The 24,175-nt window shown below is 53.5% G+C and overlaps 1 protein-coding gene across 1 annotated transcript; it reads right to left on the bottom strand.

Moving 5' to 3' along the window:
• Positions 1 to 812: 812 nt before the first annotated feature.
• On the bottom strand, positions 813 to 22,715 carry LOC144720117 (uncharacterized). Its single transcript, XM_078596610.1, has 5 exons — positions 21,747 to 22,715; positions 17,469 to 17,741; positions 12,963 to 13,212; positions 12,331 to 12,522; positions 813 to 5,689 (listed from the first exon to the last, which is right to left on the bottom strand). Exons 1-5 carry the CDS (start codon positions 21,853 to 21,855, stop codon positions 5,461 to 5,463), a joined length of 1,053 nt encoding a protein of 350 aa, XP_078452736.1. The 5' UTR covers positions 21,856 to 22,715; the 3' UTR covers positions 813 to 5,460.
• Between the last annotated feature and the right edge of the window lie 1,460 nt (positions 22,716 to 24,175).

A 24,175-nucleotide genomic window follows, 5' to 3' on the forward strand; every position in this document is an offset into this window, starting at 1 on the left:
AAGCCCTCGTGTCAAGTCGATAAATAGACGTTCTGGCTTCAGCAGTTCTCTCAGCTCCGCGGCTCGTGCACGTTCACTCAAAATACATTTGCATTGAGAATGTAATAGCCTCGGGGCAGGCGATTGATTTAATTAAATGTTAACAGTTATGGCTCTATTGTTGACTCGATCAGGCCAATAATTTTAATTGTCTACTACGAAAAATATAATTGACACGTTAACAACGTGCAGATATATAAAGTTAATGCAATGGTGAAACGGCAGAGTAACACTATCATTGCCATAATTGGATGCTGTTTGTATGGTTACACGATGTGGCGTTAAGTCGCTCGCTTCCTTCCCCCATCACCTGCGGTAGTTTTGGTCAATTTTACTGTCGTGGACGAATGATTTATACAAGCATCAGGGTCTATACAGGCAGCAGGGGTTATACAGGCAGCAGGGTCTATACAGGCAGCAGGGGTTATACAGGCAGCAGGGTCTATACAGGCAGCAGGGGTTTATACAGGCAGCAGGGTCTATACAGGCAGCAGGGTCTATACAGGCAGCAGGGGTTATACAGGCAGCAGGGTCTATACAGGCAGCATGGTTTATACATGCAGCAGGGTTTATACAGGCAGCAGGGTTCATACAGGCAGCAGAGTTATACAGGCAGCAGGGTTTATACAGGCAGCAGGGATCACGCTTCGAAGGAGCGGGTCTCCTCTGTAAGTCCAGCCCCTGATTGGTCATCCTTTAGAGGTCCCAGTGCAATGTCCATGGGTAGAAGACGAACAGCGTCTTTAAGACGGCAGCACGCGAAGACGTCTCAATTCATTTATTGTTTTATTTTATTTTGTAGAGCTTGTCATACATTACAAAAAACTGTCTTTAAAAATATATGAATATTAGAATGCACTTAGTCCTATAAACTGTACAAAGTGTCGCACAATATTTTCTTCATCATCATTATCAACATTGTCCTTAGAAGCCATCCGCGTGGCAAGCAACTGGAGGAGGGCCTCTGCCGAGCCGAAATCGGTGGAAACGAAAGCGAAACCGCTTCCTTGAGGAGTCGGGCAGAGACGGGCCCCGTGGGCTCCAGGAGGTGCCCGGCGCGTGCAGACGGTGCACAGCTGTGCGGAGGGAGACGGCCCTGGTGCGCCGTGCCTGTGAAGCTCACAGCCGCCCCCGACATCGTAATGTGAAGTTTCCATCAGCGGCTTGAGAGCAGTGCCGACGGTGGTGGTGGTGGTGGTCACAACGCCTTGCTCCAGAGAGCGTGGGGACATTTGATTCGGGATGTTTTGGTTAAAATACAAATCTAAATAGGTATATTGCATTTCTCCCAGGAAAACGGGCATGGAATGCGTAACACAATGTGTACATGGGATGCCAAGTGACAGACTGGCCGGCGGGATCGATTTCAAACCACTCCTCGTGAGAAGCACGTTCTGACAAGACGAGAGTTAAGTCGTATATCGCTTGGCGAAATCGTTCACCTCTGCGCGAGCGCTCGACACGGTGAAGACGGCCCGCACGGCAATTCGACAAAATGCGTCGTTGAGCTCGGACAACACCCCCCGTGCTTCCACAGGTTAAGGCAACGCCGAGCTAAGAGCGCAGTCGCTTCGTTTTTGTCAACGTTGCGGCTGTTTAGCAGCATTCAACACAAACATTTAACACGAACATTTATAACAAGTCACGTAGCTAGACTGTACTCTACTTTGTCACGCAAAAACATGGATTAAATTTAAAGTGCTTCTGAGAAAGGAAAAAAAAGCAAGTTAATACTGCACGGACAACTCAAAAATGTTTGCGGTGGTGCCATGCCCCCTTTGCGATCGCGTCGACAGCCCCGTTCAACGTCAGGCCCGGGTTCGACTCCTGCGCTGGGACGCGCGCCGTCTCCCGCTCACGCCGATGGATCGAGGCGTCACGCAGCCGCCGCCTCTGCTGCTCGCGAGTCACCGTGTGGGGTCACAGCGCGGGGTCACTGCGTGAGGTCACCGTGTGAGGTCACCACGTGGTGTCATCGTGTGGGGTCACTGCGTGAGGTCACAGCGTGGGGTCACCGCGTGGGGTCACCATGTGGGGTCACCACGTGGGGTCACCGTGTGAGGTCACCACGTGGGGTCACCGTGTGGGGTCACAGTGTGGGGTCACCACGTGGGGTCACAGTGTGGGGTCACCACGTGGGGTCACCCTGTGGGGTCACCGCGTGGCGTCACCGGGCCACGCACCACCGCGTAGCGCGGGACTCGGGAGTGTTGAAACGTCGCGGTCCGGCATCCACAACCGCGAGTTGAAGCCGTTTACCGAGGCAGTCCGATGCCCTGGGGGAACTACAACGAAGGCCAACGGTGTACGGCAAGCCGCGGGGTGTGTGAAGTAGCAACGCTGCAGTCGTGGTGTTTAGGAGACCGTGCCGGCCAGCGGTTGGACTCCGTCGATGCTGTTTGCTGCTGTTCCTCTAACAACGTGAATCACAAGCTGCAGCCCGCGTTGCCACCCCGTGGTGCACATCTTGGATAGCCATATCATTCATGATGTGCGTGTAGTATTATACACTACGCGCCCTTATGTCATGTGACGCGCGTCCCGCTCTCCTGCCCTGCGTCGTGAGATGCGGTGGTAGTTGGGTGCTCTGTGAAGGGGCGCTGTTGGCTTGGTGAGGATGGCGAAACGTGGAACAGACGGACGGACGTAGGAAAGTGGGAGAGCTGTCAGTTGTTTCCTCTGCCCTTCCACCCTGGGGTGCAGAGAACTTTCCACACTCTGTGCTCGATGCTCTGTCATCATCTTCTGTGGAAAGCTGTGTCTTTCCTCGGAACGGCTTTGTTTGTGCCGGCTGGGTTTATTTTCTTTTCCCAGTTGGCTTCTGGGAGTGTGGCTCACGAGGGGTAGCTGCACCGCCGCTGAACGCAACCCCGGCTCTGTCCCACGCGACGTGGCGAAGCGTCTCTGAAATTAACCGATAGACAGTTGACGTGTATACCACCATAAATCCCGAGGGCGAATAGCTGCGTCATTTAATCTACAGACCAGAGAGGTGCTGGCATTTATTCTTGTCGCAAAATTTTCACTCCGCCCTGTGACGGCTCTTGTGCTCAAGAGCCGTTACAGTACTCCCTGAAGGACTTCGTCTGCCAAAGTTGTTAGGGCTGCGTTTTATTGCAATCCGATCACCGGAGCCGCCTGCCAAGTGGAGGAGAGTCGTGAACGACACACACGGAACGAGGCTGCGCTGCTGAGCCATCTGCTCCCCCGCGCTCAGTCGCGTCGACCGCCCAGGCCCGCTTCGTGTTGCCACTACGCCTTCGGCTCGCGCGCCACACCGAGCTAAAGCAGCGCCGCTTCGCTGCCCAAGCGCCGCTCCGCACGTTGCTCATAGCCGAGGGGAAGAGTTTGAAGCAGACGTTGCTTCCGTGTCAAAGAGTCGGACATCTGGTGCCGTATCACTGTGGTGCAGCAGCGACTTCCCACGTGAAGAGACGATGCTGTCCGTTTAATTGACATCGCCAGTTGCATCGGATGCAGGTTGATGAAACCCGATGAAGACTTTGTGGTCTGATTCATATGTTGGTGACGATGCCAAAATCTACTGAAAACAATGGACACGACGCAGGCATTTTCTCCCCAAACATTTGGCCCTTTTGACTTCCATGCACTCGTGGACGTTGCACCCAGGTGGGAGCCGCTTGAGACAAACGTCTCGATTGGCCAAAGGCGACCTTCCACAAGCGCCCTTTCTGCCAAGTGGAATTAGGCCCATATTCACATTTTTTGTCACAGAATAAAGATTTTTTGTGTTGCTTGTTTTTGACTGAAAATTAATTAAATCCTAGGACCACTTTACTCTGTTTGAACATTCCACATTCTCTGTGACACGGAAGCTGCAGTATTTTTTGTTGATGAAGTGAAAGGTAATATTTTATATATTATACAAATTTAGCTTTTGGCTGTGTACGGTGAGAAAGAAGTTCAACATACATACGGTACATACCAATATGAGTGGCAATTAATGATGTAATGCAATATATTGTCAATTAATGGGGCCTGGCCAAACCCCTCCATGCCTCTGGCTGTAGGCCTGGGCTGTCCTAGCACTGACATTACAAACAATGCACTCGACCTACGGTCAAGTCATCACCAACCCCACCGGCTGCTAATGACACTCGTTTCACTTTGAGCGGCAGTCCTCGTGTTTTGCAGCGGCCACCGTCATTTCTTCATTTCCGCCACTCTCCGTCACGATAGTGATGATGATGATGCCGCCGTCGCCACCGAGAGCTCTCGGGGGGCCGACCGCGCTCTGCGCCGCGTCGCTCCGAAAGGCAATACAGCGCCGTGTTCGAGGGCTCATTCCTCCTGCTCCGTATTCGACGTCCGATCCACCTCTCCCGAAATGCAGCTGCGGGAACGCCCTCTTTGAAGTAGTCCCCCGTGTGGACAGTAGCGGGAAGAAGAAGAGCCCATGGGGGGTTTTTTCACGCTTGGACGACCTTTGTGGAGAGAAAAGCAACCCTTTTGTATTTTTATAACTTTTTTGTTGTTATCATTCTCTGGACACTGGCCAGGGATCGCAGCCAAAACAGAGCGCTATCCTTTCCGTGGACGCCTTTCCACGCAGCCGCTCCACGCGTCTGCGCAAGAAGCAGCGACCTCCTCGCGGAGCCGTCTCATGGCGCGCGTGACTCACCACGGCTGTGCTCTGTCATTAATAAAAAACAGCGCGCTGCCCATCTGATACGCGTGCAGATGCGGCCGGCCAAGGGGATGTGTGTTCACGCAGACGTTTTATTGGAACATCGTCTGAGCAGCCTCTGGCTCCGAGAACCCCGACGTTCCTTTGAGATTAAACGACACTTTGTGAACATTTCGCTGATGTAAAAAAATAAATGTGGACAGCAGTGACGCGCCTCGTTCACGGCGATAGCCTCGTGCGCTCCGAGCCAGCAGACGGCTGAGGCCCCCGTGGGGGACGGCTCCGTCTGGGCCGGGCCTCGCGAGGGGCCTCGCTGCGGGGCACGGCCGTTCGTCGTCTGTAGAGCCGCGCTCCCCAAGCCTCGCGCGACTCAAAAGTGCCGTCGCTCGTTCGTAACGGGTTTTTTTCCCCTCTTCAACCAATTCTCCTGCTGCCGTCGATCAACAGCAGCCACGCGGCTCTCTGGCTTGTGTGTGCACTGGCGCAGCTTCGCGTGTGCACCTAGCGTGGCACAAGCGCCGTTGTGACGTCAACGCCACTTCGTGGTGACCGATAGTTGTTGTTGTTTGCGTGTTGTGTCTCGCACTTCTTCTGCACTTTCCAATCCTTGCGTGGGAACACGCGGCTCTAAGTAGAGAGAGAGAGGGAGCAGCGTTCTCGCGCCAAGCACGGGCCTCAGGAACTCGTCCGTCCGTCGAGTGGACGCAAACTTTCCTCTCAACCCCCAACGCCGCCGCCGAGCTCCCCCTCACCCCCCCGGGGTTCCGCCGTCTTCAGGGGTCACGGCCGCCCTCCCGCGGTTTCCAGGCCCCGGCGCCTGCGGGGCCGCAGCCCTTGCTGGCCATCGCCGGCGTGCGCAGGCGGTTGAGCAGCGCCTGGCGGTAGCGCTCGTAGCGCCGCACCACCACCTCCAGCTCCTTCATGAAGAGCAGCTTGAGCATGGCCTGGAAGTCCTCCAGGTCGTCCGGCAGGAACAGCTCCCACTTGAGGATGTGGTCGTACCTGGCGGAGAGCGGGGGGGGGGGCGTTAACCCGGTAATTGTCGTCGTCTTAATTTGTATCGCATTGTGTTCATGGATTTGTATCGCATTTTGTTCACGGAAATGTAATTATCTGGCTACCGAGCATACTGTAAACCCATTATAATGGGTTACACGATTTTTGTTCATGGGTAGTAAGTGTTATTTTCTAATTGCATATGCCTCAAAAGTATAGACTATAGAAAATGGCTATTATTCCCCACAAACTTTGCTTTTGTGACCAGGACTTTACGTGAAGGAATGACACAAATGCACACCACGTTTTCTCATTGAAAATAGGTAAATTTCAAAATATCACTGTCCTGGTCACAAAAGCAAAGTTTGTGGGGAATAATAGCCATTTTCTGTACTTTTGAGGCATAAGCAATTAGGAAATAACACTTACTACCCAGGAACAAAAACAACATATTTTTTTGTTACACAGTGAATTATCATTCACGTGAGCATAATCTCAATTCTCAACATCATCATCGTCAGCATTCCAATGACCATGTTTTTCCAAATATCACCCCACCTCTTCTTCCCCTAAAACGTTCAAGTCTTCCCCACGTTACGTCCGAGGCACCGTAACAACAAAGCCCCCTTCTCCGCTGCATATATCCTCCGTGTATCCTTTGTTTTCAGCAATGTGATTTCAAGGTTGGGAGGTCCCAAAAGACTGACACGTAAAACGAAACACATTTGTGCATACGGACAGATCCCACTCTTGAACTTCAGCGGACCGAACCAGGAAAACTCGAGCGATTGATGAGCAGTGGTAAAACAGCGGTCGGTGTCTGAGCACGCGCAGCTGGGCGCTCTTCTACTGTCACGTGCTGCTGCCAACACCACAGCGCAGTCCCGTGGCTTTCTCTCACTTGTCTTTCGCACGGCTTGTTTTTACGTTCGGCTCGTTAAACTGTAAATCCCAGGCATCCTATAATCCTGAAGCCCAACGAGGAGGTTCTTTGCCACGTGACGGTCGCCAACAACAACCTTCAAGCGAAACAACGGCAAATCGACGCCCGTCGCTGGACGGAGCGCAGCGTTGGGGACGCACGTCGGCGAGCGAGATTCACGGTTTTTTGTTGTTATTTTTTTACTCCGCCGAAATGGCATCACGTCTGTTCACAGAGTTGGCCATCTGGGGTACGATTCGGAGATTCCTAATCCGTATGGGCCTAGCCAAGGAGCGGGGTCACTGCCGCGTTGTGCTCGGGTTGAGGCCGTGGCTGGAGGAGCGGAGAAGGCGGTGGGAGGGTGAACGGGTGGGTCTGGGTGCGGCCAGCGGGGCTGGCCGGCGTCCAGCGACCGAGAACCCCGTGGCGTCGGGAGTTCAACTCGAGCCGCGCGGCCCGGCGACCCGAGCCCACGCGCTTCCTGCCATTGACGGCTACGGGAGGACAATGTGCCGAGCGAGCTTGCTTTCCCACCGGACATCGCTCCATTGTGCCGCCTAATCGCTGCCCTGCGTTTGCTTCCCCGCTTACGGAACCTCTCCCTATCTCCCTACCCCCCCTCCACTCTCGATAAAGCCCTCGTGGGAGGTTTGCAGAGGGACCGTGGCGTGCGCTCCAAACGCCACCGCCGCGCTTTGAGAACTTTCCCAGATGGCACGGCTCAGCGTAGCAGCAGCCCACTGGGTGAACAGGAACACTGAGCAACACGTGAACCCAGCCCTCTATCGTTTTATTTAAAGAATGACGGTTCCTTTGTGATCCAATGAGGACGAATACCTCTCCAAATCACTCCACTGCGTCCACGAGTTATCCGTGGCCAGGAATTGACCTCACTTCTGGCGCCGTGACGGCCACAGCGCGCGCTCGCACCACCCCCTTCACTACCATTCCCGCCTTAATAGGCGCTCGCAAACAGAACTTGCACCAAGAGTCGGTACGCCCACGCAGGGGGTGTTGTCTGTGTGTGTGTGTTTAAGGCGAGTTCCTCTGTGCTGCCTGTACCTTGCAAGGAATAATAATAAGTAGGTCAATATTTGGCGAGGAAGGAAAGGACAATGGAGAGAGGTGCTAAAGGTCGCCAAGCGGGGACATTCTTGGCGTGCTCACGACGGGGTGGGGGGGGGGGTCATCCGCGAGGCCTCGCCGCGTGTCCCGATCGCGCGGGGCTCCGCTGCGCCGTGCGAGAGTTCGCGAGCGTTTTACGAGAGCAGCTTCCACGCCCCCCCCCCTCAATCTGTTGCTTCACGCGCCCCCTAACTCAACTTGGCCAACGTCTCTTCCATCCAATTCAGGGTGATGAAACGAATGCTTATTTGTGGAATTCGTCACGATCCAGAGATTGGCACAGATTTCAAACCACGTGAACCCTTCCCCGGTGGAGGTTTGCGTAGTGGGCTGGCAGTCTTTCACGAGCGTCGTTTAAAACAACCAAATGTCAACCAGTGGGTGGCTTTCAGGGAGAGAAGCTTGGGAGGAGCGTGGGAACCAGACAAAGACCAAGGTCCCACAGGTAGCCTTACAACGACTGTTGGGGCAAGTGCTGAGTGAGCACTTATTGAAATGGCGCATGAGGGGGGTGGTGCGTCCATCGCCGTGGTCTCCCAGGTGCTGAGGTTATACACCACAGCAAGAACTCACTTAAGGCTGCATCAACCTCTGACAGGTTCGTAACCAGTTCAGACATTCGTCACTGATGTTTGCCATGGCCAGAAATTAAATTCAGGTCGCTGGGTTCATAGCGCAGTGGGCTAAGCAGCACGATGCCACCGCTCCACGCACACACATTCGTTGTTCAGTTATAGCAACGGTGGCTGTTCCGTGGACAGATTGGGCCCTGCCAAAATGCTCGTTTGAGCATGGGGCCACTGTGGTTCACTTCAGCACTTGTAGTACGTATACTGCCCATGGCCCAGCACTCGTACACACGCGCGCTGTATCCCATACATCTATTGCTAAGTAGATCATCTATAACACTAATAATAATAATGCCATGTACTTATGCCGGAAAACCTCAATGAGTCTCGAGACCTTACCAGGATGGTCCTAAATTGCGACGTTCGGCCAACTCCATTAATAAGCAGAGCATTTGGGAGAAAACCGGTTGTCACGGAAAACACCCGTGCGTGCGGGGAGGCGACACTCAGATCTCCGCAAAAACGAATCAAGAAGCCATCTCTGTGCCGCCATCTCCTCGGCACCTCACTGCCCAAGCCTCTGACACCCTCGTATCCCCAGACAGTCGCCAGGCACTAACCAGGCTAAGCGCTTTTTGGTTGTCAAGATCAGACGGGCACTGGGCACGATCGAGGGCCACAAGGCTGGAGGATAATTATTCCCCGTCTCCACGTGCCTCGTACGCGCCAGTGGCCGGCGGTTCCACGCTCGGCGCGATCGGCGATGCCAGGCGAGCGTAGGACGCGCGACTCTGGGCGCTGATCTAAAAGGGGGCAGCCGAAGGCGACTCGCTGCGGCCGGCTTCCTCCTGGTGGCCCCGCGACTCCTCTTTGCCCCGCGCTCAAAGGGGTCGATTGTCCCACGCCTCGCGCGGTTTGCTTTAGCGACGTTCGGGAACACCCACGCCTTGGCGTGGAGAGAAACCACAAACCCGCTCGCCTTCCAGCAAACGATGCTACGGAACACGGCGGGGGGGGGGGGGGGGTTGGCTCTGCGTCCACACGGTGTTTTTGTTCACGTTAAGTACAATCAAATGTTTAAGTTAAGTATTTACTTAAAACATGGTACTCTCAACGAAGTATGATTTGAAGAGTATCCATTTGGAATTCTCGCAGAGCAGTGCATCTCCACATCTTTGAGAATGGCCTGCTGAAGGCGATATCGCAGAACTACTTTTGAGATGTTCACGCCCTGCTATGCAGATGCTCAGGTCAAGATATTATAGTTATCAGACATTAAAGTTGACCAATTTAAGTAAAATACGGAATTCGATACTCTAGGAGTGTGTTTGTGCCATCGCTGGTGACCAGGCTGAGATCATAAATCGACGACAATTTGAGAGCCCAATGTTACCATGGACGCTGAAACCTGGATGCACACCCCGGGTCTCTGTGACGCTAGCTCAGTGCTGAGCTCTGAGCCACCCGGCCACCTCTTTTAAGATTTTTTTTTACAGATGAGGTCAAGGCAGGATTAGTCGGAGTTTGCGGAGTCCCCGTTCGGAACGAGAGTAGAGCCTCAACAAAAGCGTTGTTCTTACACGGATTTCATCCAAGACGTTCTTCAGGGTTTGAAGTGAGGCCATGTTCTACTCAACCGTTCACAGCCACGCGGTTAACAGAAGAATTTGAAAAGAAAAGTTTCCAATTTCAAGAGCTGCTCCTTTTTCAGTTTGTAAAAATGAGAGGATGTTTATGGGAATTGATCATGTTTTTGTTCCCATTAGTGTCGATGTTTATTTGTTTCTGATCTGGCAACACGGATGCCACGGAAAGCACGTGGTGTCTCAGCCCATTACCCACTATAGTTAGTTCTGGACCTTGCTCGTGAAACGTCAGGGTTTAATCCCACTCACAGCTCCACCCTCCCATCTCCACAACACCCAACAGGAAGCTGTTTGCGACCTTAATCTTTGGTACCACAGTGACATCATTTCCTTGCTTTTCCGTTTTCCCAATGATGCTACCTTTCCGGCAGTAACCTTTTAGTTCGTTTAGGATCGGATAAGCAAGGGAACGTGACCGAGAGGTTCTCCACCGTGGAGATGGAGCGAGGAAATCCGCTTGCGTGCAGGTGCCGGATACACTCTCACATCGAGGAGGCAGAAGGAGATATGGTGATGGCATGGGGAGGCCTTTATCTGGCAGAGGATTGCTCATGACCAATGACGATGGTCTAAGATTATTACTCTTGCAGATAACCGCTACATGGAATTGTAGCGTTTGCAGAGACTGCCTCGCCACGCAAGCGCTGCCGCGTCACGGCCTCAGGCTCTGCCAGAGGGGACGGCGTCCCGAGGGCACCGACGACAGCCGCCGTCTGAGACGACTCGGCCTGGACGCTGACGCTGGACAGCGCGGGGCGGGGCCCTGCGGCTTTGCCAGGGAGAAGCCCCCCACGGCTCCCCACGGCCCCCCCCCCTCGCCCCCCCCACGGCCCCCCCCCTCGCCCCCCCCCCGGCCCCCCCCACCCCGCGGGATTGCGCTCGGTCTGCGGAGGGGGCCTGCCGTGTGAAGCGGCCCGGCCCGGCCCACGTCTCTGATTTATTCACCTCGAATAAAGGAGGCGGAAGTTTTGTCCGCTGATGGCACGGCGCAAATTACAGCCTCGTCAATGTGCGCGCGGGCCCCCCGCTCCACAGTGGCCGATTTACATGCAGCTCCATGCAGCGCCTGTAGTAACGTGGGACCTGATAATTCACTATGTAACACGATTTTTGTCTCTGGGTAGTAAGTGTTATTTTTTTATTGCTTATGCCTAAACAGTACAGAAAATGGCTAATATTCCCCACAAACTTTGCTTTTGTGACCAGGACTTTATGTGAAGGAATGACACAAATGCACGACGTTTTCTCATTGAAAATAGGTACATTTCGAAATATCACTGTCCTGGTCACAAAAGCAAAGTTTGTGGAGAATAATAACCATTTTCTGTACTTTTGAGGCATAAGCAATTAGGAAATAACACTACCCAGGAACACATTTTTGTTTTGTTACACAGTGTTATGTATGTGCGTGTGTTGAACTTCCTTCGCACCGTACGTAGCCAACCGTGCTAACCGGAGATGCGGGGGAAGAAGAACAAACTAAACAGAAAAAAATAGTTCTGAAGAAATGAGTTTTCAATCTAGAAAATACAATCGCTGGTTCGTCACGTACTGCGTGCCGTGAGAGCGAGGTGATGCGCGCACCACACAGTGACGATGGTGACGATGGTGATGATGGTGGCGATGGTGATGATGGTGGCGATGGTGATGATGGTGATGATGGTGGCGATGGTGATGATGGTGGCGATGGTGGCGATGGTGATGATGGTGATGATGGTGGCGATGGTGATGATGGTGATGATGATGGTGTTGTTTTGGGGACCGTGTGGGGTGCCTCGTGCGGTGCGGTGCGTTATGTTGGTGTATAATTTGACGCGGTGCAATGAACTGCAGTGTGGTGTAATGTAGTGCAACCAGCACAATGTTGTATAGCAATGCACTGTGGTGTAGTGCAATGCAGCGTGATGTAGTGCACTGTGGTGTAGTGCACTGTGGTGTAGTGCACTGTGGTGTAGTGCACTGTGGTGTAGTGCAATGCAGCGTGATGTAGTGCATTGTGGTGTAGTGCATTGTGGTGTAGTGCAGTGTGGTGTAGTGCATTGTGGTGTAGTGCACTGTGGTGTAGTGCACTGTGGTGTAGTGCACTGTGGTGTAGTGCAATGCAGCGTGATGTAGTGCATTGTGGTGTAGTGCACTGTGGTGTAGTGCACTGTGGTGTAGTGCAATGCAGCGTGATGTAGTGCATTGTGGTGTAGTGCATTGTGGTGTAGTGCAGTGTGGTGTAGTGCACTGTGGTGTAGTGCAATGCAGCGTGATGTAGTGCATTGTGGTGTAGTGCATTGTGGTGTAGTGCACTGTGGTGTAGTGCACTGTGGTGTAGTGCAATGCAGTGTGGTGTAGTGCAACGAGTGCCGTGCAATGCGCTGCGTGTGGCTCAGCTCGTACTTGCTGGGGGCGCGTGCGTACGCGCGCAGCCACTCGGGCACGCTGGCCTCGCGGTACGGGTTGGCGGGGACGAGCGCGGCGGCACGCCGCTCGGCGGGGCGCGCCCCGCGCGACGTCGCGCCGGGGCCGGAGGTCGCGGGGGGCGGAGACGAGAGCGGGGGCGCCGGCGGGGGCTCCTCGTAGTGGGGCTCACTGTGGGGGGGCAGGGGTGGGTGGGGGGGCGCACGCGGTCACCGACGTGGACAGACGCCGAGGCCACAGTGGGGGGCGTTTTGTTGTGCTAAGTCACGTGGTGTTCAGTGAGAGCCACTGCACCGTGGATGGACTCACCTGGGCAAGCTCACCTGGGCAAGCTCACCTGGGCGGGCCCACGCACAGACTCACTTGGGCAGAGCCGCGCAAGACCTCACACGATTAGCTCACCTGGGTGTGGTCACGTGGGTGAAGCTACAGAAGAGATCACCTGGGCAACGCTGACGAGCTGACACGAATAGTGCCCCAACCCTAACCCCTAATTCCAACCCTGTCCACCGCTTCGTACCCAAACATTATGGGGCAGCCATGAATGTGTCCATTAACACGCCTATCACTGGGTCATGGGTTCACTTGTGTAGGTCCGCACGCAAGCTCACCTGGGCGCCCGCGGGTGGCGGTACTGTGCGCGGCGGTTGGCGTGGTCCAGGTAGTAGGTGCCGCACTCGGGCGACTGCACGCGCTCCCAGCCGGGGGGCAGGCCGTGGCGCTCGCGTGGGTGGCTCCAGTGCGTCGTGCCCGTGTTGTGGTCGATGTAGAAGCGGCGCCCGTGCGCCGTGCGCTCCGCCGACCAGCCGATGGGCAGCGGCGGCTCCTCCGCCATGGGCCGACGGTCCTCTCCGCTCGGCGCTGCGCGCGGCACCCGCCAGGGCAGGGTGGGGAAGGGGGCAGGGTGGGGCAGGGGGCAGGGTGGGGCAGGATGGAGCAGGGCGCACGGAGCTCGGATTTTTTGCGGAACGACCGCGTCACTGGTTGTCCGCTTCGTAAACGTCAAAAGGTAATCGTCGCTGCACGTTGTGTTCGTCGCACTGCAGGCAGAGGACCCTCGCTGCCAAGGGCAATTATTCTCAGGTTCAAAGAGGCAGCTTACAAACCCCACAGTTCTTGAGTACTCACACTTTATCCCACCACCAGCAACTCATCAACTATAACCAATAGACCTATGACGAATACTGTACACCCTGAATGTGCCCAGTCTCGTCAGGAGCTAAGCGTGCCAACAGCCTCGTGAGGAAGCGTATGGGAGACTGCCTGTGAATTCTGAGTGTTGTCGACTTGGGCTGTGGGGTGGCGAGGAGATGTGGAACAACAACGGACCCTTTAACCTGTGTGCGGGCTTTGTGTGATTTTCTCCAGGTACTCTGGTTTGATTACACCTGCCACATACTCCTGAATAGAATTGGCCAAACATCCCAGGGCAGCACCCTAATGGAAACAAAGAGAGACTCGCCGAGGCTCTGCTGGATATATCAAAGGGAACGATCATTGAGAAAGTCGCCCAAGGCCGCCACTGACGTTTGTTATTGAATCACGCTCGCTGCAGGCTCCAGTAGCGGTCGTTGTGAAGTGGTTTTTATAAAATCACGAAAGGAGCTTGGAATTGTTTCTGAAGCTGGTGTTATGAGCTTAACGCTGCCAAGGAAAATGAAGCAAATTTGGCAGATGCTAAATCTCGACGGCTGTAGCCTTTGGGTGGCGCTGGCTTCGTGCGCCAACTGCGCTCGCCGTTGGCGCACAATCACACCTCGAGTTCAGCTCTCGAGTTCACGCGGGCGTGGGGGGGAGGGGGCAGTGCTTGGGTTTTACCTTTGCTCACACGCACTGTGTTCATACAAATGGCAGATGTCACACTTCCATACAGCGTCTGACGACGCGCTCAGATTTCGATGTCACGTAAGTCCAGAATCTCCGCCACGAGGAGGATTGTGCTCGAACGTTTCACCCGTGGCCACTTGACCGCTAAAATGACCCACAAAGCTGCGAGCCGTTACATATGCTTCGTGGGATAATTGTGTTAACGAGACGCAACGCGGCGGGGAGACTTTAAACTTTAAACAGGCTTGTGCCCGATCGACGTCGCAGCAGGTAGCAGGAGCCCTTTCCTGCGCTACGGATTGTGCCAAGTGTCTTGAGTTACCTCTCCCCTGGCTCTCGCGAGAGCCTCAGTTACCTCTCCCCGGCACGGGCCACTCAGCCACCTCTTGCCACCACCCCTCTGCCGCCCGGCCCCCCTGGTGAACCACAATGTGGTTTTGAACGCCACAAAGAAGTGCAAAATTCAAATGGGCATTGTCAGGCAATGCCCATTTGTTAAATTTAAAATACAAATGCGTATTCAAAGTGATCTGTCATCCCATGATTATAAGAATGGAAGCCATTTTCATATGATGCCTCGGCTGCAAAGAGATCAGAGTTTATAACGTTTACAAATTTGACACGTGCAAATGACATTGTTTTTTTATCACACGCTACAACAACAAATGATATCCCAATATTATTACAAGGGAGATCTGGGAAATTATAGAGAAGCAGCAATACCATCATCATCAGCAGCAGTTATTATTTCTGCAGTTATTTTAGTTACAAAGTGCTGTATTATACAATTAGAGTATATCACTGATTGTAAAATCTGAACACTCAGAGGTTTGACCATCTCATTGTGCTTTCTCTTATTTTTGTTTGTCTAATTTGTACCATTTTGTCCTCAATAGCCTAAATGGAACATTAGCATATCATCTTCATACAATCTGCATGAATCGCGTAAATCTGCATGAAAAGCGTAAAAAACACACGATGTTAATAATGCGTTGTTAATCCCTTGGTAGGTGGGGCAACGATAATATTTGCATAACGCGACAACAAAAGTGTACTTGGTGAAGGTTGTTTGAGAGGCTCGCTGTGGACAACTTCTACCTGGCGCTGCCGCGGGGCCTCCAGTAAATCCTGGGGTCTACCCCCCCACCCAGCCCCCTGTCCGGGGCAGGGAGCTTCGCAGCACTGCGGGACCGTGACTCAACCGCTTGCCCAGCTGCTCCAGCGATTAAGCAACGATTTAATCGCTTGCAGCCGCCGTTTAAATTAAAGCAGCGTGCTGCGGCCAGCACGCCCGGACGATCGGACCCAGCCCGTCCGCCCGGCCCATCGGCGGCCCTGCCCGGCCTGCCTGAGGCGGGTTGGGGCCGGAGATGGGCGTGGTGTCCACGACAATTGCAGCGGCGCGGTCAACGACTTCGCGTACGGTGTCCACAGGGCCGTGCCCACGCGGGCTGCTGCCATTTGCGGCCGCCACGCGTGCCGCGGGCAAGTTGGACGCGAGTCTAAGGGAGCGAATTCTTGAGCGGACGATGAACGTTGGGTGAAGCTACAGCAAAGGGACGCGACAAAGACACGGACGCGCAGACGGATGCGGGCAGCCACGCGATGTCGTTGCGTTGGCTCGACACGGCGAGGACATTTGCGCCGCACACTTCCACGGATGTATAACTCTCGAGGCATTCCCAGCCTTTGTCAATATTACAATGTCCACCGGTGGAGCTGTTTTGGAGGTACGCCATCTCTCTCTCTTTGAAACGATGAAAGTGGGAGTTACCCCACCGGTCCCCAGATTCCTAGAGCCGATCGCAGTTTGCATTCTTTCCAGTCGAGGTGCAGCGCTGACGCCACGCGGTGCCCCCCTCCCCCGATTGTCTTCAGTCAAGAGCCCCGCCGCGAACCCGGCCGCTCGTGCGGCTCCAGCCAGCCGGTTGTTCTCACCGCGCAGGATTGGGAACGTCGTCGCCACGGCGAACGCACAATGCGCAATGATCACACGGCGAGTAGCCGTCGGCCTTGGGACTTACATCATAATGATGACGATGGAGAGAAAAAAAAGAGTGACATTGGCATGGCCTGACGATGACCTTGTTTTTGTGTTGATGTAGACGCGGTGGACGGACGTGGCCGTACCCCGGTGGGGTTGAAGGGGGTGCTAAGAGGGGCTAATGAGAAGCGGGGGTGAAGGGGCCACGGGGCTGTCGACCGGGCCGCGTTTCCATGTGCACGACTCCGCTCGCTCAAAACCTCCAACTATTTCCAGCTCCTGCCGAACAGCGCTCTGTGCTCTAGGACCACGGTGAACACGGTGCCAGGGCGAACGCTCTGTCGGCTGGGGTATTCGTCAAACACAACTTTCTGTTTTGTCAACAGTGTAAGGTCAGGATTCTGGTTTTGTTTCTCCACGGTCCTGGAATTTGGTCCCGTAATGTTATCGGTAACGAGAGAAGACTGCGTGTGGAAGAACAGTCAACTTGTTGTCATTATGGGACGAATGGCCCTGCCAACACAATGTGTACATTGCACCACTGGGCCAGCACCTCGAATGGATAGGAGCATGGGGACGCGTTGCTTTGTAAAAGTTTATTTTCCCAGGCTTAACTGGAATGTGGTTGTACCATTTCAAAATGAAACGAGAGTAACAATGAAGAGGAAATCGGCACCACAATTTGAGGAAGCAAGGTGTTAACGCGCACATTTGCTGGATCGTATCGGGGAACGTTCTCGCCGGAGCGTAACGCGCCACGACACGAACAATACAGCGCGCCTGCCAAGCCACGCGGCACGTGACGCGAAGCATATATCGCAGACGACTGACAAAATGTTACGTCAAAAGTTAGACGGAGTTTCGTGAGAAATCCAAAGGCAACAAAGGAAACGTTGTGAATGTAAAACAAACCTGTAAAACGTGACCGCTTGGCACGAGTCCAGCAGCTTTACGATATTTATGGATTGCTTTGCTCGATACGAATAAATGCATTTATAATAATGCAAAATAGACTTTTATTTTAAAGGTATGTGACTTTTTTTTAAATAAGTTAATTGCATGTACTCTTAAGTGTATGATGGAGGAGTAGTGCTGCAGTAGTTAGCTCACTGTGCTACTATTTTTGCAAACTCAGTTTGATTTCTGGCTGTGGCTCCGTTCACACAGATAATGGACAGCCCATATGAGGGGATACCGCTCAGAGGTCCGCAGCGCCACGGGTCACCAACCCATCTACTGCCCTGCCATCGTGTGGCCACCTGGCCAAGATTAAGAAATATCCTGACTCGTGGTGCCTGGTACTCACGGGAGCCGTGCAGCAAGCCCTGGTTGTGGGGAGGCCCCGGCAGGCGCTGCTGCTGCTGCTGCCGCCTCTCCCTCGGTGCCAGCGCGCCTCTCCTCCCCTGGCCGGGCCCGTGCGCCGTGGCCACCGCGCCGTTAGCCAGCGGCACACGAGGGCCCACGGGCAGCGTTCCATTCCCAAGGCCCTGGCTCCGGCTCCGGGCGTCGCTCCCGGCGTCGGCGCGGCCGAGACGCGGTGACGACGACGGCCTCCCGTGACCCAGTGGAGCCATGAGGCCTGGCGGGCGGCCACACACGCGCGCGTGTCCCATCAGCGACCGTCAGGCGAGCCAAGTGACGTCTCGCTGCACTTTCGGCCCGGATTACCCGGGCCCTCCCTGCCTACACGGCTCAGCATGTGTGCATTGTGAGCGTCCGCTGGGAATTCTGCTGCAGACATGCTGGCCACTGTAGTAATTGTTCAGAATTATGCAAATGTAGCTATGACTCTGGTAAAAATTGCTTATTCATTTAGGTCGACAAATATTAGTTTACCACGAAAATAATAACGTGCTTTTTCTATCTCTGTAAACTAACTTTTCGGCCCATGTCTGTTCTTAAATAATGAATGGATTTGCTGTTCGTAACTTTCAGATCACACTGGTGTTGGATGGAAACTGCTGATTCCAAGAACCAGAAGCCACAGGACTCGTGGCTATATTTTTTATAGGGGCAGTCTATACGTTTTGACAGATTAATTCACAATGTTACGGTAAGTTGATGCTGAACATCCATAGCTGTCGCGTACTTTAACTCAGAAATAAATAACCGGCATTGCTTGCTAATTCCGAAGGAGAGCAGTAGCCAAAATAATTTTTTACCATTTTCCGAAATGTATTTTTGGCACTTCAATTAACACATATAATGCTGATCGTAATACAATACATTACAAGAGTACATCTGTCAGCACAGCTTATTAAACTCTGGCATCATTCTACACAATGTCGTATTCAGCACAATGATGGTGTTGCGTATGGGTGCGTTGGGACGGCTGCTGACAATCTGCGGAACCTGTGCAGGCTTCGTGAAATCCTGTGCTCTGAACACTGCCAATGTCCCGTGTAAACGAAGTGCATTTCAAAACAGCTACCATGTGCAGGAGAACTCACCCCTCTTGTCCACAGCGACGCGGGGGACCAACATCACGGCTCGTATTCGCGGGGCGATCCGCGAATTCACTCCACTTAGTGGATAATTATTTTTGCTGATAATTGGACGCCGTTCTGCAATTAACTTTGCAGATGACGGTGGATAACAGGACGAATATATCGCGGATAATAGGGATTATGGGTAATACGTTCGCGGATAAGAGGAGTTCTGTATAAGGACACTTTAAAAAACATATTTAGACAGATATGATCCTGTCATTAATTATGTCTGCATATAATGAATGAACGCTAACTACTTAATGCTATAGTATTCGTCATACCAGTAGTTCAAAATGACACATTCATTCCGTTGATCAATGCAACACAAACTGCACATCAATTAAAAACTCTCCGGTGTGCGACATTGATCACCCAGCACCGACTATGGAACATACAGCGACTCAATGCCCGACTCACGAACACGAAGGATTTTTAGCACACCGCTGCTCATGTGGCCCATCAACCACTTCAAAGTAAAATCACAATTGTTGCTTGACTTCGACATCAGCAGCCGTACGAAGCGCACCACGGCCTCAACGACGACGCCACCGTTATTTAACATCGCTCGCCGTGTCGCGGGCTATTTCGGTATGACCACGACGACCCGTTTACCTGTCGGCATAGCGGTGGCTGCAATCGCTGCGCGCGTCCTGCTGGAGAACTCGGAGTGGCACCGCGGACCAAAACCGCTGGGGGGGGGGGGGTCCCCCTACTTTTCCCGCAGTTTTGCGAAACTTTGCCGTGAGAAGGCAGAAGAAGCCGTCCCTGTCACACCTTCTGAGCTGTCACCTCCATTGGGGCGCACTAGAACTCTGGCAGCGGCTCGCGTGACGGGTCGTAGAGCAATGGGGCGGTCACTTTCCTGCCTCGCACACAATGACTATTGACTCCCTCCTGGGTGAAGCAGCAAGCCCAGCGACACAATCGCGCCGCGTGAGTGGTGTCACGCGAGGGGGGGGAGCCCTGCCCCTGTTAAACTCCCCACCACCCCGGGCCCGGCCCTCCTCCTTGTTGAGCGACGCGGGGCTCTGAGCCTTCAGAGAGTTTAGAAAGCCTGGAAAGAGGAAGCCGCCGATAAACCCATCTTGTAAAGTCTCGCAAATTCTGTCTGCAATGGATTTTCAAGGCGAATAATGATAGCTGTTTTTTGTTGTCGATACAATAACAAATGGGCTCTGCTGTAACACCACAATACCTGTTAAATTCACACTTTTTTGAATTTCCTTATGTTTAATTAAAATGTATTACGTACTTAAGCGGCTTTCTATATTTAAATCTGCACCAATGGTGAGAGGAGACATTCATAATTGAATACTCTTCACTCATTCCCTTCATTTAACCTGTCAATGATCAAATCAACGTCAATGCACTCCATTTCACTCAATCTCAGGAGCCGAGCAGAATGGAGCCCGCATAGCGCTTGGACGTTGAGTGACCACCACGCACTAAACGGCGGCTGTCTGCTGCTGCTGTGAGCAGGTGGCAGCGCAACAAAATACACTGTTGTACTGTACTATGCTCCAACATCTATGCTTCCCGCATTGACCAGCGCACCAGTGGCCAGTGTGAAGAATGGTCGAATGACCAACATGGCGTGGGGATGCCTCTATCCAGCAGAGGATGTTTGAGGGTTGTAATTCATATTATAATGTTATTCATTCATCAGCGGTGTAACTGAGAGGTCAGTCTATTAAGTTAGTCAAAGTGTGTCCTCATACATGCCCGCTGTATTGAGTTGCGAGACAAACAATGTTGGTTGTTTTCGTAGCCAATACAATGATCAATATTTGTTTACGTGGCCTAACCCAAGAACAAATATGGATAAGTTAAGAGACACACTAACACATGCGTTATTCGGTGTTTGCTGTGTATGCGGCAATTCACACCCTAGACACCCTTGCAGACGAGTTGTTCCATCCTAAGGGATATTCCCGGTGAGATATTTCAACATAAAAGGTATTGGTCCTGTAGTTGCATTCGTGGGACACTCAATGAGGGATGGTTTCTCTTTACGAATGCAATGTCTTTGCACCTAATCTTCTGATGCAGTCTCCCCTCTTCCATCGCATGCGTGTAAATTGTTTTTTTATAAATTCTAAAACAACAACAAGTCCACTCCCTGCGATGCGGCTGAAGAGAATGCGCCGAGAAATCACGTGGTCGAGTCGTAATATTACAATCATTTCTTACGTGGGTGGGCCAGATTCCGCGCATATAAAAGTCCCAAACTTTAACGAATGTAACTGAAAGAATAGCCACGCGTGGAGCTCCCGGAATGAATGAAACCTGCTTTGATGACTCAGATCGCGTCAACACGTCGTGGACGTGGGAGGAGGAATGTCTCGCCCCAGACAAGCTGGGACGAGACGCCTGTTTCCCAAGTGTGTGTGACTTCGCATCGGTCTGTCTCATGTCGTATAATGAATGCTCCAGTTACACTGCTGAAGGTTTAACTACAAATTATGTAAGAACGACACAATCAAACAACAGAATAATCTGGATCATTATGTACTCGAATTGCAGGCAGTTGACCCCAATCGGAAAGCCACCCCTGTAAACACAGCTGTCCCGCCTCCCGGCCCCCCTCTACCCCGGGTGCTCCCATTTCGTCCCCCTTCCTGCCCTCCTCTGTCCCGTCGTGTGTCCTCGTATCTCTCCCTTTGTTTTGCTGTCTTCCTTCCCATTCTCGCTGCGCTGTTCCATCACGCCTCCCCGTGCCTCGTTCTGACCCTCCTTGTCTGCTCCCCAATCGATTCCAGCCTCTGTCCCATTGCGTTTCCCCCCCCCTGCCCTATCCTGCTCTCGCATGTCCAGTTCTTATCTTCTCTCCCTTAATGCCTCCTCTTGTCTTCTTAATCCGCCTGTCCTACCCTCCCTCACATTCGTCTCTAGCCACAGCATCAACTCTAGCTCATTATTGTGTCACCTGCCATTGTGTCATCCTCCCTCCCATCCCAGTCGTCGGCAGTCCTGCGCCACCATATCCCACCCTCGCTCCGTTCCCGTTCTTCTCCGCTTTATTCCCCACCGCCTCTTTCTGTCTCCGGTCTGCCCCTATGCTGAGCCCACGTCTGCATCTCGTCCCCGGGACTCACCGCTCGGGATGGGGCCGGGCTCCCCTCGCTTCACGTAGCGGCCCCTCACCACCTCGCTCGGCGGGCAGATCGCGTCGTGAGCGCAGCGCGCCGCGCTGCGGGACAGCATGGGGCCGCCACGCGACCCCGGGGCAGTCGGAGGGCAGGTGGCCGAGACTCGGGCTGGCGACGCTGGCACGAAGACTGGGTTCGGTTTCCCGACGTATGGTGGAGAACGTGGGTTCCCGGACTCTTGGAGGAACTGATGGATGTGTTGGGGGTGGGGGGTTCAGGAGTAATGGGGGTGGCTAGGTTAATGTCCTCTGGAGTGATGGAGGGAATGTTGGGCAGGTCTATGTCCTGACCTGATGATGGTCTAAGCAGGTGGCTGGGTCATGGTCCCGGCGGTGAGTTCGGTCCCCAGGTCCGGGAACCGGAGGTAGTGGACTGTGCAGAATCGCCAGGCTGGAGGCACGAGCCGCAGGAATGGGCTGCTGCCCGTGTCGCAGTCCGGGTTTGGGTGTGGTGGTGTTGTTGTGGTGGTGTTGTGGTGTTGTTGTGATGGTGGTGGTGTTGTGGTGTTGTGGTGTTGTCCGGAGCTGCTGCCCGGTCCAGGGCTGGATGTCCGAGCTGGCTCGAGGGAGGGTCGGAGTCCGGCGTGTGTAGTCGGTGCTGATGATGGTTGTTGTGGTGACCCCTCCTGGTGGAGCTGGCGAACACTCGGAGAGCAGGCGGCGGCGGCTGCTGCTGCTGGTAAACAAGGGCTCAATGACGCCTCTGACTCAAAGACTGCGTAGTGACCGCGCTCCTCCCAAGTCCCCGTTATAAGCCCCATGAATTAAACCAAAACAACCGCTTCACCCCCGGCGTCTCGTTTATCGCCTCCATCGCCCTCTCCTCGCCCCCCTCCTCTCGTTCACATCTCCTCGTCTGGGGTGTCCCGAACTCGGCGGCTGTCAGGTCCACGCGCAGCCGCGCCTCGCTCCCAACGCCGCCAACTCCTCCAGTTGGATTCCTCCTCCCTCCTCCCCCACCCCTACTCCTCCTCCCTCCCCCCCTCCTCCCTCTCCTCCTACCCCCCCTCCCTCTCCCCTCCTTCCCCCCCCTCCTTCCCCCCCCCCTCCTCCATCCCTCTCCTCCCCCCCCTCCTCCTCCTCCCTCCTCCCCCACCCCTACTCCTCCTCCCTCCCCCCCCTCCTCCCTCTCCTCCTACCCCCCCTCCCTCTCCCCTCCTCCCCCCCCCTCCTTCCCCCCCTCCTCCATCCCTCTCCTCCCCCCCCCTCCTCCTCCTCCCCTCCTCCCCCTCCCCCCTCCTCCTCCCCCCTCCCCCTCCTCTTCTTTTCCCCGTCCGCACCGCGCGCGGCTCGCGGTGCCGGGTCCCGCCAGGGGGCGCCACCACGCGGCCGCGTCACGCGGGGCGGGGGGGCGCCCTTTAAACGTGACGTCACCCCCCTACCCCCCGCCGCAAGTCAAGTTGAAGTTTCAAGTTTATTTATTTGGTATAGCCCTGTGAGCCAATCGGCTCTTGAATCTGGTGCAACCGCAACAAACAAAAAACAAAAACATGAACAAGAAAACATCTTAAAGTGAATATGTGACTAAGTGCAAACAGAAAATCCAAGAAAAGACAGCAAAATATTGCAGAAAAAAACACTGTGCGCAACAATCCCAGTGGGATGCAAGTCAAACAACAACCACAAGACAACTTAGATTAAGGCCATCAGTCTAACTCCGTACTACAACAAACAAACATGGCCAAACCAAAAAACTTTTCGAAAATCACCAAAATAAAGCCATAAAAGCAATGAAACAGTGATCATAGGAACTGTGACCGAATTTTCACAAACAACATGAACAACATGTACTACCAAAACCCTGCAGCCACAGCTGGCTGCATGAGTCACTCCACAACAGTAGGAGCATCAGTCGGAGTATCAACATTTCTCAATGCACCTTTAAGATCAGCGCACTAAATCAAAACACAGATCTTACTTTGCAGCGATCATCCGGAGCGTCAACATCGCGTCAAAGGGATTTGTTGTTGTTGTTGGTCAGATCACGTATGGACAATGAGTGTGCGTTGTCACGCAAACAGCACGTGGCTAGTTGCCGACTGCGTCAGCACGCCCGCAACAACGCTGACCATTTGAGCTGTGACGCGTCGCTGGTGATGACAACCAGCTTCATCAGGCCAATTGCCATCATTGTCCTTATTATTGATAATAAAGACAATACGTGGATAATGAAGCTTGTTATGGATAATAAACACCTTTATTATGGATAATATTGGTCGCGAAAGCCTTATTTGGTAAGATAAAGATATTTCGATGTAAAGCTTTCGTGACTGCAGGGATTCATAGTCTTGGTTCTTTCGGTAAAGTCACTCCCTTCTACGTGACTTTACCGAAAGAACCAAGAATAAGATAAAGATAGTTTAGTTTTATTTGTGT

This window comes from Lampetra planeri, chromosome 7, assembly GCF_965212315.1.
Source record: "Lampetra planeri chromosome 7, kcLamPlan1.2.h2, whole genome shotgun sequence".
In the NCBI taxonomy this organism is placed as follows: domain Eukaryota; kingdom Metazoa; phylum Chordata; class Hyperoartia; order Petromyzontiformes; family Petromyzontidae; genus Lampetra; species Lampetra planeri.